Source organism: Salvelinus fontinalis, chromosome 5, assembly GCF_029448725.1.
Source record: "Salvelinus fontinalis isolate EN_2023a chromosome 5, ASM2944872v1, whole genome shotgun sequence".
NCBI classification, from domain to species: domain Eukaryota; kingdom Metazoa; phylum Chordata; class Actinopteri; order Salmoniformes; family Salmonidae; genus Salvelinus; species Salvelinus fontinalis.
The window spans coordinates 9,792,557-9,809,340 of NC_074669.1; the positions used below are offsets into that span (position 1 = coordinate 9,792,557).

Here is a 16,784-nt window from a genome sequence, read left to right on the forward strand (position 1 = left end):
ACAACAACAAGGCAGGGCAATCTGATGTGGGATATACAGTGTATAAAGGGATCCAAGCACTGTTCCAAATGATTCCTTACTCTGCATAATTTGTTCCTCACATGTTGAAGTTTGTTATTATAGCCTATTCAAAAAGACCATTGTGCACAAATGCCTATTTGTAAGTCTATTGACATTTTACTTTTGTTTACATAAAAAAACTTGGAGTATGACATTGTTTGGGTTATTTTTTCATTTTTTTTCACTCTCTTCCGCATTATCAAGATGGATGGTTTCAATGGTGTGCAATCCCGATTAGGGTTGAATGGCAGAACCTAGTTACCGAGATTTATCGCCCAAAACCACTCCCTTTTCCCAATATAAATAACTGCAAGAAACCGGTAAATTATCATAAATTATTCATATGAACAGCATGACGTGAAATGAAACTGTTAAATTCCATGTGATGGCTAAATCTGGATTCTCATTGACCAGATGCTTTTCAACTTCATCTGAAAAAATCATACACATAATATTAGGAAATGTGTCGTTATGAAATCATGGAAATAGTGGTCTCAATTTTTGGGGGATTTTTCAACATTGAATAAGACTTTTAAGATAAATTGGGCTAAACATTTCTGTCAGGTTTTGGCCAGGACTATTCAGGTTTTGGTCACTAGATGCCCCCATTGCGCCTTTTTGAACCTTTTGTTTTTCCCTTGTTCTAGTTATTGTTTTCACCTGTGCCTCATTTCATTGTAGGTATTTAAACCCATAGTGTTCCTCAGTTCTTTGCGCTGTGTTTGTATGTTAGCACCCAGCCATGCTGTGACCATTGGTGTCTCTAGTTGGATTTTCCTGAGGTACTCTGGTTTTGTTCTTGTTAATTTTTTATTATTCTTTTGAGGTTTGTTTTTCCCCTGCTGTTCTTACCACTTTGCTCTTTCAAGAAATACATTCCATGCCGTATTAGCCTTATATTTAACTAATGAATGAAGGGCTATGCATAATAAGCTTCTAACTTATAGCCTCTGTGTAACGTCCTGACCAGAGTTCTTATGTGTTTTGCTTGTTTAGTGTTGGTCAGGACGTGAGCTGGGTGGGAATTCTATGTTGTGTGTCTAGTTTGTCTTTTTTTGTGTCCAGCCTAATATGGTTCTCAATCAGAGGCAGCTGTCAATCGTTGTCCCTGATTGAGAATCATATATAGGAGGCTTGTTTTGTGTTGGGATTTTGTGGGTGATTGTTTCCTGTCTCTGTGTTTTGTCTGCACCAGATAGGGCTGTCTCGGTTTTCACATTTGTTATTTTGTTACTTGTATTAGTGTTACCATTTATTCGTCTAATTAACCATGTTGAACACTAGCCGTGCTGCATTTTGGTCCTCTCCTTCACCTATGGAAGAAAACCGTGACAGAATCACCCACCAAACTCGGACCAAGCAGCGTGGAAACAGGCAGCAGCGACAGCAGCAGCGGTACCAGGAGGAATGAACATGAAAGGAAATTCTGGATGGAAAAGGACCCTGGGCAGAGCCAGAGGAGTGGCTCCGCCCCAAAGCGGAGCTGGAGGCAGCAAAAGCGGAGAGGCGGCATTATGAGGCGCTAGCAAGGCAGAGCGGCTGGAAGCCCGAGAGGCTCACCCAAAAATGTATTGGGGGGGGGGGGGGGGTGGCGAAGTCAGGTAGAAGACCTGCGCCAACTTCCCGGGCTTACCGTGGAGTGAGAGGGCGTCGTACTGGTCAGACACCGGGTTATGCGGTGGAGCGCACAGTGTCCCCAGTACGCGTGCTTAGCCCAGTGCGGGCTATTCCACCTCGCCGCACTGGCCGGGCTAGAGTGGGCATCGAGCCAGGTGCCATGAAGCCGGCTCAACACATCTGGCCTCCAGTACGTCTCCTCGGGCCGGTGTACATGGCACCAGCCTTACAAATGGTGTCCCCGGTTCGCCAGCATAGCCCAGTGCGGGCTATTCCACCTCGCCGCACTGGCAAGGCTATGGGGACCATTCAACCAGGTAAGGTTGGGCAGGCTCGGTGCTCAAGGGAGCAAGTACGCCTGCACGGTCCGGTATATCCGGCGCCACCTTTCCGCCCCAGCCCAGTACCATCAGTGCCGACACCACGCACCAGGCTTCCAGCGCGTCTCCAGAGCCCTGTTCCTCCTCCACGCACTCTCCCTATGGTGCGTGTCTCCAGCCCAGTGCCTCCAGTTCCGGCACCACGCACCAAGCCTCCTGTGCGTCTCCAGAGCCTTGTACGCACTGTTCCTTCTCCCCGCACTCGCCCTGAGGTGAGTGCACTCATCCCGGTACCACCAGTGCCGGTACCACGCACCAGGCCTATAGTGCGCTTTGAGAGTCCAGTGTGCCATGTTCCTGCTCCACGCACTCTTCCTATGGTGCGTGTCTCCAGCCCAGTACCTCCAGTTCCGGTACCACGCACCAGGCCTACTGTGCGCCTCAGCAGGTCAGAGTCGGCCGTCTGCCCAACGCCGCCTGCACTGCTCGTCTGCCCAACGCCGCCTGCACTGCTCGTCTGCCCAGTGCCGTCTGAGCCATCCGTCTGCCCAGTGCCGTCTGAGCCGTCCGTCTGCCCAGCGCCGTCTGAGCCGTCCGTCTGCCCAGCGCCGTCTGAGCCGTCTGTCTGCCCAGCGCCGTCTGAGCCGTCCGTCTGCCCAGCGCCGTCTGAGCCGTCCGTCTGCCCAGCGCCGTCTGAGCCGTCCGTCTGCCCAGCTCCGTCTGAGCCGTCCGTCTGCCCAGCTCCGTCTGAGCCGTCCGTCTGCTCAGCTCCGTCTGAGCTGTCCATCTGCCCAGCTCCGTCTGAGCCGTCCGTCTGTCCCAAGCCGTCTGAGCCGCCCGTCAGTCAGGAGCCGCCAGAGCCGCCAGCCAGTCAGGAGCCGCCAGAGCCGCCAGCCAGTCAGGAGCCGCCAGAGCCGCCAGCCAGCCAGGAGCCGCCAGAGCCGCCAGCCAGTCAGGAGCCGCCAGAGTCGCCAGCCAGTCAGGAGCCGCCAGAGCCGCCAACCAGTCAGGAGCCGCCAGAGCCGCCAACCAGTCAGGAGCTGCCAGAGCCGCCAGCCAGTCAGGAGCTGCCAGATCCGCCAGCCAGTCAGGAGCTGCCAGAGCCGCCAGCCAGTCAGGAGCTGCCAGAGCCGCCAGCCAGTCAGGAGCTGCCAGAGCCGCCAGCCAGTCAGGAGCTGCCAGAGCCGCCAGCCAGTCATGAGCTGCCAGAGCCGCCAGTCATGAGCTGCCACTCAGTCATGAGCTGCCACTCAGTCATGAGCTGCCACTCAGTCATGAGCTGCCACTCAGTCCGGAGCTGCCACTCAGTCCGGAGCTGCCACTCAGTCCGGAGCTGCCTCTCTGTCCGGAGCAGCCTCTCTGTCCGGAGCTGCCTCTCTGTCCGGAGCTGCCTCTCTGTCCGGAGCTGCCTCTCTGTCCGGAGTTGCCCCTCTGTCCGGAGTTGCCCCTCTGTCGTGAGCAACCTCTCTGTCGTGAGCTACCTCTCTGTCTTGAGCAACCTCTCTGTCCTGAGCTACCTCTCTGTCCTGAGCTACCTCTCTGTCCTGAGCTACTTCTCTGTCCTGAGCTATCTCCTCTATCTAGGGGGGGCCTTGGTGAAGGTTCCTAGACCAAGGTCGGGGGCGAGAGTCGCCACTCAAAGGACGCTAAGGAGGGGGACAAAGACAGTGGTAGAGTGGTGTCCTCGTCCTGCGCCGGAGCCGCCACCACGGACAGATGCCCACCCAGACCCTCCTCTTGAGTTTTAGGGGTGCGTTCGGAGTCCGCACCTCAGGAGGGGGGTACTGTAACGTCCTGACCAGAGTTTTTATGTGTTTTGCTTGTTTAGTGTTGGTCAGGACGTGAGCTGGGTGGGAATTCTATGTTGTGTGTCTAGTTTGTCTGTTTCGGTGTCCAGCCTAATATGGTTCTCAGTCAGAGGCAGCTGTCAATCGTTGTCCCTGATTGAGAATCATATATAGGAGGCTTGTTTTGTGTTGGGATTTTGTGGGTAATTGTTTCCTGTCTCTGTGTTTTGTCTGCACCAGATAGGGCTGTCTCGGTTTTCATTTGTTATTTTGTTACTTGTATTAGTGTTACCGTTTATTCATCTAATTAAACATGTTGAACACTAACCGCGCTGCATTTTGGTCCTCTCCTTCACCTATGGAAGAAAACCGTGACACTCTGTCTCTTGCGCAATACGCAAGCACCTGTGCTCCGCTGGCCTCTCTCCTTAAAAAATAGCTCCTCAGCTCTGAGTCCCATGCAAGAAAAGCTAGACTAGAATAGCTTGCTGGTCACTTTTTTGTGTGCATTTATTATACCAATAGACTATTCAAAGAGGGATGCAAGCTCTTGTTTGCTGAATGTTCAATAAAGCAGCCAATAGAACTCATGGGTAGTTTGAAAGAAGGGCAAACGCGCGATGGCCCGTAGGCTATAGCATTTATTTATTCAGACCCATAATCATGCAATCTTTGTGAAGAGATGTGGAAGCTGTCTGCATCTAATTTTAGTTTTATATTATGCAAGCATGTCGTTAGAATTATGAAGATAAGGATAACGAAACTTATTTAATTTAACTGTTGAAAGCGAGGAACAAATGAAGCAACAATAGAGAAAGAGGACGTAGGCTATAATATTAGGGGAAATATTGTATATATAATTCAAAATGTAAATCAAATTCGCATGTGCTGCACCAGAATTGCATGTTCTCTCCCAACTTGATCATGGTTTGAACGAGGAGCATAATTCCAGTCCATATAATACAGTATAAAACAATACACTAGGCCTACAGTAATGCAGTTCACACTCAGAAAGATTAGCCTACTGGAGTTTGTGTCATTTATTTACCCAAGAGAGCATATACAGTTGAAGTTGGAAGTTTACATACCCTTAGGTTGGAGTCATTAAAACTCGTTTTTCAACCACTCCACAAATTTCTTCGGTTAGGACATCTACTTTGTGCATGACACAAGTCATTTTTCCAACAATTGTTTACAGACAGATTATTTCACTTAGAATTCACTGTATCACAATTCCAGTGGGTCAGATGTGTATATACTCTAAGTTGTCTGTGCCTTCAAACAGCTTGGAGAATTCCAGAAAAAGTCAAGGCTTTAGAAGCTTCTGATAGGCTCATTTACACAATTTGAGTCAATTGGAGGTGTACCTGTGATGTATTTCAAGGCCTACCTTCAAACTCCGTGCCTCTCTGCTTGACATCATGGGAAAATCAAAATAAATCAGCCAAGACCTCAGAAAAAAATTGTGGACAAGTCTGGTTCATCCTTGGGAGCACTTTCCAAACGCCTGAAGGTACCACGTTCAACTGTACAAACAATAGTATGCAAGTATAAACATCATGGGTCCACGCAGCCGTCATACCGCTCAGGAAGGAGAAGCGTTCTGTCTCCTAGACATGAACATACTTTGGTCTGAAAAGTGCAAATCAATCCCAGAACAACAGCAAAGGACCTGGAGGAAACAGTTAGAAAAGTATCTATATCCACAGTAAAACGAGTCCTATATCGACATAACCTGAAAGGCCGCTCAGCAAGGAAGAAGCCACTTCTCCAAAACCGCCATAAAAAAATCCAGTTTGCAACTGCACATGGGGACAAAGATCGTACATTTTGGAGAAATGTCCTCTGGTCTGATGAAACAAAAATAGAACTGTTTCGCCATAAGGACCATCGTTATGTTTGGAGGAAAAAGGGGAGGCTTGCAAGCTGAAGAACACCATCCCAACCGTGAAGCACTGGGGTGGCAGCATCATGTTGTGGGGGTGCTTTGCTGCAGGAGCAACTGGTGCACTTCACAAAATAGATGGCATGATGAGGTAGGACAATAATGTGGATATATTGAAGCAACATCTCAAGACATCAGTCAGGAAGTTAAAGCTTGGACGCAAATGGGTATTCCAAATGGACAATGACCCCAAGCAGACTTCCAAAGTTGTGGCAAAATGGCTTAAAGACAACAAAGTCAAGGTATACGAGTGGCCATCACAATGCCCTGACCTCAAGCCTATAGAAAATTTGTGAACAGAACTGAAAAAGCGTGTGCGAGCAAGGAGGCCTACAAACCTGACTCAGTTACACCAGCTCTGTCACAGGAGGAATGGAAAACCCCACTTATTGTGTGAAGCTTGTGGAAGGGTACCCGAAACGTTTGACCCAAGTTAAACAATTTAAAAGCAATGCTACCAAATAATAATTTAGTGTATGTAAACTTCTGACCCACTGGGAATGTGATGAAAGAAATAAAAACTGAAATAAACTATACTCTCTACTATTATTCTGACATTTCACATTCTTAAAATAAAGTGGTGATCCTAACTGACCTAAGACAGGGAATTTTTACTAGGATTAAATGTCAGGAATTGTGAAAAACTGAGTTTAAATGTATTTGGCTAAGGTGTATGTAAACTCCCGACTTCAACTGTAGCTAGCTACATCTATGGGCTTTTATGTTTTTATGTAGTCCGTAATGTGCAGTAGCCTGTATACTGTATCATATATGTATTGGATAAAGGCACAATCATTTGGGCTTTTTTGGGCTTGGGCTCATAAAATTTCTTTAATGTATGGCTCATCGGGCTCAGGTAGCATCATGCTTGAATTTTCAATCAAATCTGTAATTTGAATTCCATTTCCGGTTTTGGCGGGAAACACCGAGTTACCCGGGAAAAAAGTGATTTATTCCCGGGTTGGAACATTTGTAAAATACCTGGAAAATATTCAACCCTAATCTGCAAAACTGTCTGGTCGGTGAGACAAAGACAAATATCCTGCGGCAAAACCGTCTAGTTGCAGTTTCTCATAATAGTCAACAGAACAACTACTTGAATGCTATGGGGTATTGTCAATGTTTTAACTATATTATTTCATGTTTATTTCTGTCTCTAGAGAGACTCAACTCAGGCTGTGGTTGTTGGAATCTAATCAGACGCAATTGTTTGCACCAGCAGCTGAAGCTGAGCAAGTCCATGGAGAAACAGAAAGGGAGATGCTTTTTCGTTCATCAAGGTGAACATTCACAATTTTAAGCATCCATTCTGTATGCACAGTTAGTAAAATACACAGATGTAGCAATTCATTTATTCATGAATACATGAATACTTTGAATACATCTTTCTTCAGAAAGGAAGTTTGTTTTGCATGCTTTCATCCTCCTCAGACCATCCAGGTAGTGAATGAAAGACTGCTGACTATGAACCCTGATGATATATTGCTGTTTGATGTGATTCTGCTGGCCAATGACAGTAAAGAAAAACACTCAAAGATAATTGCCAGTGCAAAACATTATGGTATGGCATAAACGTTGAGCTACAATAGGGGTATGGAAGAGAATCACAACAACATATGTAAGACGAATACTTATTTTCAAGAACAGTGTTCTTACTTTATTTTTAGGTAGTCATTTTTAGGTCATCCTTGTGTAGGCCTAGGTAACATGTAATTATCACAAACTGGTTGTTGTATTTCTTGTATTCCCCAAAAGTTGTTGATATTAGCAGATTTTACTTCTGCGACAAGGAGGATTCCATTTAGAGCCTGCAACCAAACAATCTGAAGCTGTACCTGTCAACAGATATCAATGATGATTGCAAAGCCTTACAAAATGTATGGTGATTAAATCCCCCCCACCCCCCACCACTCTCTCTCAATTCAATTTACTGTGAGGGCTTTATTGGCATGAGAAACATATGTTAACATTGTCAAAGCAAGTGAAGTAGATAATAAACAAATGTGAAATAAAATGACAGTAAAATTACACTCACAAACGTTTCAAAAGAATAAAGACATTTCAAATGTCATATTATGTGCAACTAGTTAAAATACAAAAGGGAAAATAAATAAACATAAATATGGGTTGTATTTACAATTGTGTTTGTTCTTCACTGGTTGCCCTTTTCTTGTGGCAATGGGTCACAAATTTTGCTGCTGTGATGGCACACTGGTATTTCACCCAATAGATATGGGAGTTTATCAAAATTGGGTTTGTTTTTGAATTCTTTGTAGGTCTGTGTAATCTCAGGCAGGGGCGAAAATCTGAGATCAACCTTGGAGGGGACAATTACATTAAATTTTCTCAAGAGCAATTCCTGAGGGGGACACCAAAAGTAGTGCTGTAACACATAGCATACGTTGTTAAATGTATATTGAGGAACCATAATTCCTACAACTGGATAATTGATAGGTACAGTAGTTAACTGAAGGGTTTTCCCAACTTGTTCAAATGTTTAAATCATTATAATTCTACTACTAATAATAGTTATAGCAGTGCTCCTTACCAGTCCAGTATGTATGCAGGTATTCGTACTTACAACCAGCAATATCAAGAAAGGTCAGTAGGTGACAATGGTACTGTACACTGTATGGGTGTAGTTTTCATAAATACAATGAACATGGTGTGATCACATCTAAAAGAATCTCCATTGAGAGCCATCACAAAGTTGGTCTCCGTATTGAATTGACCTTTTAATTTGACTTTTTCTGACACATTTATATAGTCATTAAATATGTGCACCTGGCCTGAGTCTACAATATCTTTGCAAGAACAAAAAGCTTAAAATAAGTACAGTTCTAAAAGCAAAATAACTACTTCAATGAAAAACCCAAATAAATCAAACAAAATATCCTTCAGTGTCTCAACTCTTCAAACAGCAGCTATGGACAAGTATGTCGCACAAAGTATGCCATTTTAAATAAAATAACATGAAATAAATCATTTGTAAGTGTACTGAAAACTACTAAACAAAAGAACAACTATCAATTACACCATGGGTTCTCAAACAGGGGTCCATGGACTAATTGCAAGGGGTCCGTGAAATAAAAAAGTGTAATGAATGTAGTCAGTACCACAAGGTTTCCAGTAAGTTTACATATAATATAGAGGGGGTGGAGGTCCCTGAGGACCGCTCAAAACCTTGCCTGCCTTGCCTCAAAATATGCAGGGGTTCCAGTACCCCAAAAAGGTTGAGAACCACTGCTATACACACTACTGAACAAAAGAACCGAGCATATGTTTGCAGGTTTCCTCAACAACACATCAGTTGGCACTTTCGCAATGCCCTCGCCTGTTGTCTCCGACACCCTGTATAGCCCAATAAACTCCTCGTGAGGGACAAGGTCATGGTCAACATAACGCAGACAGACATTCTCCTGTTCAGCACCAGAGACATCTTGAGTACCATCAACAATTAATGAAAATTGTACAATCGGAAGAGACCTAATCTCAGCTGCAATGCCTCGAATGACTATTGGCCATGATGTTCAGAATTTCATTCTGTGCTTTTGGGCCTGTGTACATTGTGGTACGCTCTGTTAACCACTTCAGTAAAATGGGATCATCCTCTTCTGCCCTAAGTTTCAAAATCTGGTATAAATTCCCACTGTCATCCGTGTGGCCTCTAAAGGCTTGTCCCTGTCTTACTACATGCCGCACCGAACTAACAATTTTCATCAAGCAATGCCTTGCGTCATCCTGCTGTTTACCCCACGCGCTGGACATAACTGGACACTGATTGGATTTAGCTGGTGTGCTGTTACAATTACAAAGTGGCGGTGGGTTTGGCAATTTTGATGTGCTGTGAATTTTTCAATGCCTTTTCTCCAGTTCCTAAATCCTGCACTAATGAAGGCAGCATCAGCTCTTTGGCCAAAAGATGGCTGGCTTGAAAACCCTTGGCTACAGTGAAAACACAACACTCCTTTTATTGATGGGTTATAATGTAGCCAGGGGATATCGCGAAACCATCTCTCTTGAAACGTCAACACTCTGTTGGCAAGAGTTTGCGGTTCTATAAATTGTGGGTGTGGCTGATATGGTTTTGTGCCATCACTGTGGTAACTGGACAATGCTGTGCCACTGTCCCCTATACTGGTGCAGCTGGCAACAAGGGTGACACTTGGTCCTGCCGTTGCTGTGACACTGTCCTCTGAAGTCTCTCTCCCTGGCTCTTTCCCTTTCACCACCCTAACTGACTCAGTCTGTCTCCTAGAAAATAAATAAGGTGTTTGCCGTACTCCTAACTACCGGTACCCAAAACTACACAATTAATCACAACAGCAATACCATTGCCGTAAACAAATCTTAGTTTAGTCACCAGTTTAAGTTGAGAGTGGGGGTATCCATGGCATTTTCCAATTATGTCCCTATTTTACAAGTCAAAAAAATTGAGAACCTTTCATAATGTTGCCAAACAAAGACTCAACAAACTTACCTGAGTCTCTGCCAATCTGTCCCTGCATATCTGTCCCCAGCTCTGCTGTCTGTGTGCCATCTGTTGCCTGCTCTGCCTAATGACATCATTGTGAAACATTTCCATTAGCATTTCACTTCTTTCTTATGAACATTTTATCAACTAGTCTTTGAGATATTAGGATACTAGAGTTCTTACTATGCGTTTTGGTGTACTGACAAATACTCTGATGTCCGTCTTCTTACTTTTTTCTGCCATTTTTCTACCTGGCTGGCTGGCTGGCCTAGCTGCACACACACACATTTACACAACACATGCTGCAACCTTTTGTAATTTAAATAGTTTGTTTCATATTGGCTGGCTTCCAACAATAGCTGAATTTGTAAAGCTAGCGAGCACCAATTCCGTTTCTGTGTGTTTGCTATAATCTTTGCTACCTGGTTAAATAAAGGTGAAATAAAATAAAATAAAAAAAGTTCACTAGCGACAATTTATCTTTTGCAACGAGACCATTATATATATTTAAGACAATGGTAGAAGAGAGTGTAGTTCTGTTCTGTTCAGTTTGGACTTCAGTTTATTGCTAACCTTATCACAGGGACGTCGAAGCACTACAGCTGCATGCTGATCTTGGAATAAACTGACGATAGCAAAGATTCCATATTTGACGACGCCACATAAATGGAATAGGTACTAGCTAGCTTGATAGTTAATGTTTGCTTTACTTTGCGCGCTAGCTCTGCAAATTCAACTAGTGTGTGAACCCTGCCAACATAAAAATAAATAAATAACATTGCTATGGACCTGCTATGGATTGACTGAATGAACCTCACGTCAGTTACGTACATGTCCCTTTCGGACAGTAGATACGAACCCTTTATTACCTTGCCAGCTAAAGAACTGGCAGTGGATCAAACCATTGTGAGGCAAAGGGCGGGGGGGGGGGGGTCGCAATCTTTTGAAATTTAAATGCGCTATTAAGTGTCTATAATCAGCACAAGTGCTTTCATTGCGTATTATTAATATTATTGAAATTACATAGTTATGTTTACAGTGATATATTGGGGGGGACAAATCATATTTTTCCCAAGATGGGGGGGTCGTGTCCCCCCCGTCCCCCCTGGGATTTCCGCCTATGATCTCAGGGAAATATGAGTCTCTAATATGGTCATCAATTTGTCAGGAGGTTAGGAAGTGCAGCTCAGTTTCCACCTCATTTTATGGCCAATGTGCACATAGCCTGTCTTCTCTTGAGAGCCAGGTCTGCCTACGGCAGCCTTTCTCAATAGCAAGTCAAAGATTTCCTTAATTTTGGGTCAGTCACAGTGGCAGGTATTCTGCTACTGTGTACTCTCTGTTTAGGGCCAAATAGCATTCTAGTTCTCTCAGTTTTTTTGTAAAACTTTCCAATGTGTCTAGTAATTATCTATGTTTTCTCATGATTTGGTTGGGTCTAACTGTGTTGCTGTCCTGGGGGTCTGTTTGTGTTTGTGAACAGAGCCCCAGGACCAGCTTGCTTATGGAGTTCTTCTCCAGGTTAATCTCTCTGTAGGTGATGGCTTTGTTATGGAAGGTTTGGGAATCGCTTCCTTTTTGGTGGTTGTAGAATTTAACAGCTCTTTCCTGGATTTTGATAATTAGCTGGCATTGGCCTAATTTTGCTCTGCATGCATTATTTGGTGTTTTACATTGTACACAGAGGATATTTTTGCAGAATTCTGCATGCAGAGTCTCAATTCGGTGTTTGTTCCATTTTGTGAATTCTTGGTTGGTGAGCGGACCCCAGACCTCACAACCATGAAGGGCAATGGGTGCTATACCTGATTGAAGTATTTTTTTAGCCAGATCGTAATTGGTATGTGAAATTTTATACTCCTTTTGATGGCATGGAAGCCACTTCTTCCCTTGTCTCTCAGATTGTTCACAGCTTTTTTGGAAGTTACCTGTGGCGCTGATGTTTGGGACGAGGTATGTATAGTTTTTTGTGTGCTCTAGGGCAACGGTGTCTAGATGGAATTTGTATTTGTGGTCCTGGCAACTGGTACTTTTTTGGAACACCATTATTTTTGTCTTACTGAGATTTACTGTCAGGGCCCAGGTGTAACAGAATCTGTGCAGAAGATCTAGGTGCTGCTGTAGGCCCTCCTTGGTTGGGGACAGAAGTGCCAGATCATCAGCAAACAGTAGACATTTGACTTCAGATTCTAGTAGGGTGAGGCCGGGTGCTGCAGACTGTTCTAGTGCCCTTGCCAATTCGTTGATATATATGTTGAAGAGGGTGGGGCTTAGGCTGCCCTGTGTAAAGAAATGTGTGTGTTTTTTGGCAATTTTAACCGCACATTTGTTGTTTGTGTACATGGATTTTATAATGTTGTATTTGTTTTTCCCACAACACCTCTTTCCATATAGAAGACCCTCATGCCAAATTGAGTCGAAAGCTTTTGAAATCAACAAAGCATGAGAAGACTTTGCCTTTGTTTTGGTTTGTTTGTTTGTCAATTAGGGTGTGCAGGGTGACTACGTGGTCTGTTGTATGGTCATTTGGTAAAAAGCCAATACATTTTTTTCTCTGTACATTGTTTTCACTGAGGAAATGTACGAGTCTTCTGTTAATGATAATGCAGATGATTTTCCCAAGGTTGCTGTTGACCCCCGGTAGTTATTGGGGTCAAATTTGTCTCCACTTTTGTGGATTGGGGAGATCAGTCTTTGGTTCCGAATATTGGAGAAGATGCCAGAGCTGAGGATGATGTTAAAGAGTTTAAGTATAGCCAATTGGAATTTGTAGTCTGTATATTTTATCATTTAATTTAAGATACCATCAACCCCACATGCCTTTTTGGGTTGGAGGGTTTGTATTTTGTCCTGTAGTTCACTCAATGTAATTGGAGAATTCAGTGGGTTATGGTAGTCTTTGATAGTTGATTCTAATATTTGTATTTGATCTTGTATATGTTTTTATTGTTTGTTCTTTGTTATAGAGCCAAAAATATTGGAGAAGTGGTTTATCCATACAGCTCCGTTTTGGATAGATAGCTCTTCATGTTGTTGTTTGTTTAGAGTTTTCAAATTGTTCGACGGCCTGTATAACATGGAGGGGGTCACCACGATGTCATGATTGATGGCAGACCGATGGGGAGAAGATACTGCATATTTTGTGATATTTTTCTGTTAGAATTTCAGATCAACTTTTTTTTGCAAGCTTTTTGGATCCAGTTTTACATATTTCACTGGCGCGTTTATCATTCATCATTCATACAACAGCTGCCACCTTCAGTATATCATTGAAGTAACTGCTTAAACAGATTGTACAAATCAAACAATCAAGATTAACATAATATTTCAATATTAATTTACACAACGACAAAATATTGAATAAACTCCAAGAGCAGAAGCACAAAATGCATTCTGAATGACACACATTCTTCCTCAGGTGGAGCGGTGCATGATAATAATTAGGTGGGTGCTTATATTTGTCCAGTTTCACACAAGTGTGTTTTATATGCATGCGTGAATTGGAAATGTGATTTTTGCATATCCCAACTCCCCCTGAGAGTGAGGTCGCAGGGAGGGATCAGCCATTATTGATGGCGACCCTGGAGCAATTAAGGTTAAATGCCTTGCTCAAGGGCACATTGGCAGATGTTTCACCTAGTCTGCTTGGGGATTTGAACCAGCAACATTTTGGTTGCTGTCCCAACACTCTTAACTGCTAGACTGCCTGCAGCCGGCATAGTCTAACATCAATAAGAATTAGCTCAGCTCCAATATTTGAACCTGTGAATTAGCCTCAGGTAGGTGATGCGTTGGATGACAGGAGTGACAAGTACACAGAAACAAGCAAACAATGATTTGTATAAACTGCTCTCAGGAGAGACGCTATCCAGTGTATGGATCCTTACTCTACTGTCCAACGCCACAGCAGTGGTAGAGAAGCCATCAGAATTTGCATTGACAACAACCACAAGAAAGCCTCAAAATGAAGATTTTATATCTCTGTGTGTTAGCAGCATGTGCGTGGACGTCCGAGTCACTCATACGGTATGATACACAGCAGATGTGTTTTTAATAGCATTTCTAGTTCATTTATAAAACTACATTATTAACTGCATTAGTAATGTGTGGTTTGCAACTGGACATTACCTAAATTATGCATTAATTCTATATGAATTATGTAGTGATAAAAATAGATTGCTGCAGATCTATATAAAAGTATACTGCTTAAAACATTATTACCAGTCTGCTTTTTCGTTCATACTTAGTGAAGGCTCGACAAAGGTCCTAGAGGCACTGAAAATATCCTTATGTCCTGTGTACCTTTTTTGTTGTTTTTGCTATCCAGTATACCCCTCACAAAGTGTAACTCCTTGAGACAATCTATGTCTGACTCAGAGAGGGATTTCAGTCGTTTATTCCATGATTCCTACTCCGACAACTTTGACGACGATGACGCCAGTGGGTCCAGCAAAGTGGCTCTGAGGAACTATGTTGATGTAAGTGTCTGCCCGCCTTATGCACAGTATAAGTCATATAAAAGTCCGATTTAATTTGCACAGTAAGTGGCCTTATGCACAGTAACTCAAGTCATACTTCACCGATTATGCATTACTCATTATGCATTGGTTTTGATATGTCTTCTTCATCATTGATGTGATTGTGTCTTCAGGCTCAGTTCTATGGAGAGATTCGTTTAGGAACCCCACCTCAAATGTTCAGGGTGACCTTTGACACTGGATCCAACAATCTCTGGGTGCCTTCTTCCAAGTGTTCCGTCACTGACATCACATGCTGTAAGTCTCTCATCATGTACTGTGCACATGGGTAGCATTTTCTCAGACTATTCCCTGTAGAATATACACTTAAAGTACAAAACATTTTTACTTTAGGAATATCATGTATATCATATGTTTCTGCAATGTAATGTTAGCACAGCCAGAGTATAGGAAAGTTAAAGGCTTATGGAAATATACACTGAGTGTACAAAACATTAAGAACACTGCTCTTTCCATGACAGACTGACCAGGTGTATGCAGGTGAAAACTATGATCCCTTATTGATGTCATATTTTAAAACCACTTCAATCAGTGCAGATGAAGGGGAGGAGACAGGCTAAAGAAGGACTTTTAAGCCTTGAGACAATTTAGATATAGGTTGTGTATGTGTGCCATTCAAATGGTGAATGGGCAAGACAAAATATTTAAGTGCCTTAGAACAGAGCATGGTAGTAGGTGCCAGGTGCATTGGTTTGAGTGTGTCAAGAACTGCAATGCTGCTGGGTTTTTCATGCTCAACAGTTTCCTGTGTGTATCAAAAATGGTCCACCACCCAAAGGACATCCAGCCAACTTGACATAACTATGGGAAGCATTGGCCAGCATCCCTGTGGAATGCTTTCGACAACTTGTAGAGTTCATGCCCTGATGAATTGAGGCTGTTCTGAGGGCAAAAGGGGGTGCAACTCAATAATAGGAAGGTGTTTCTAATGTTTTGCACATTCATTGTAAATTTGAAGTAAATGGATATAAGGTTTAAAAATAAAGATAGAGAGTTAAGAGTTAAAATCCAAGGCTGATTTCATGTCTGAGTGACATCATTTATGTCAATACTAGGAATAAACATGAGAATTGTGACTTCCTGTCTTAGCTAGTTTTTTGTTCAGAAAACACCATATCAAACTGACAATGTATGTTTAACATTGTATTGCAGTGATTCACTGGAAATACAATGATACCCAGTCCAGCACATATGTCAAGGGTGGAAGAAAGTTTTCAATGCATTATGGACTGGGAAGTGTAACTGGGTACCTCAGCCAGGATACGTGCATAGTAAGTTTGGAGAGGGGAAATTAATGGCTGCCACTGACAGATTATATAGTTTTAAATAATCTGCTTTGCTCTTCTGTCAGATTGGAAGTGTATCCGTAAAAGATCAGGTATTTGGTGAGGCCGTCAAGATATATGGAGCGAACTTCGTTGGTGCTAAGTTCGATGGAGTTCTGGGAATGTCTTACCCAACAAATGATGCCATGAGCCCTGTCTTTGACAACATAATGAAAGAGAAGCTGTTGGCGGAGAATGTTTTCTCCTTCTACCTCAACCACAAGTGAGTGGCGATAGTGAAGTGGAACGCAGATCATTATTGTATTTTATACCTATTTATCCAGAAAGTCCCATTGAGAAGAACTCTTTCCCAAGGGAGATCTGAATGAGCTGTAAGTTAACATGACAGTTTTAGAAATCTACTTGTGCCACTGGAAATGTACTGCAGATGCTGTCTTCTGATGGGCGCTACTGTTCTGTGACAGGATCTCCTCCAACCAGCCAGGGGGACAGCTAATGCTGGGAGGGACTGACCCTGCATACTACACCGGGGACTTCCACTATGTCAACATCACCACAAAGGACCTCTGGAACATCCACATGGACGGGTTAGTGCTGCTAACCACTGTATTTATTATAACCAGTGTATTTAATATAGCCAGTGTTTTATTACAGCCCGTGTATTTATTACATCCAGTGTATTTATTACAACCAGTGTATTTTATTTTAAAGTAACTGTCCATTGTTTTCAGATTTCTATGAAATTACAATATGTGTG

At 43.2% G+C, this 16,784-nt stretch overlaps 1 protein-coding gene across 3 annotated transcripts in view; it reads left to right on the forward strand.

The window, feature by feature from the left end:
* Positions 1-16,784, forward strand: part of LOC129855069 (cathepsin D-like) — a 35,703-nt gene that overhangs the window by 11,846 nt on the left and 7,073 nt on the right. For 2 of the 3 annotated variants that reach the window (XM_055922356.1, XM_055922355.1), the window contains exons 2-6: positions 14,531-14,681; positions 14,855-14,978; positions 15,894-16,012; positions 16,093-16,289; positions 16,492-16,614. In XM_055922356.1, the coding sequence (XP_055778331.1) occupies positions 14,568-14,681; positions 14,855-14,978; positions 15,894-16,012; positions 16,093-16,289; positions 16,492-16,614 (677 nt within the window). In that variant the 5' untranslated portion in view covers positions 14,531-14,567. Of the gene's footprint in view, positions 1-12,119; positions 14,230-14,530; positions 14,682-14,854; positions 14,979-15,893; positions 16,013-16,092; positions 16,290-16,491; positions 16,615-16,784 lie in introns of those variants that run through there. The other variant, XM_055922357.1, reaches the window with a different exon arrangement.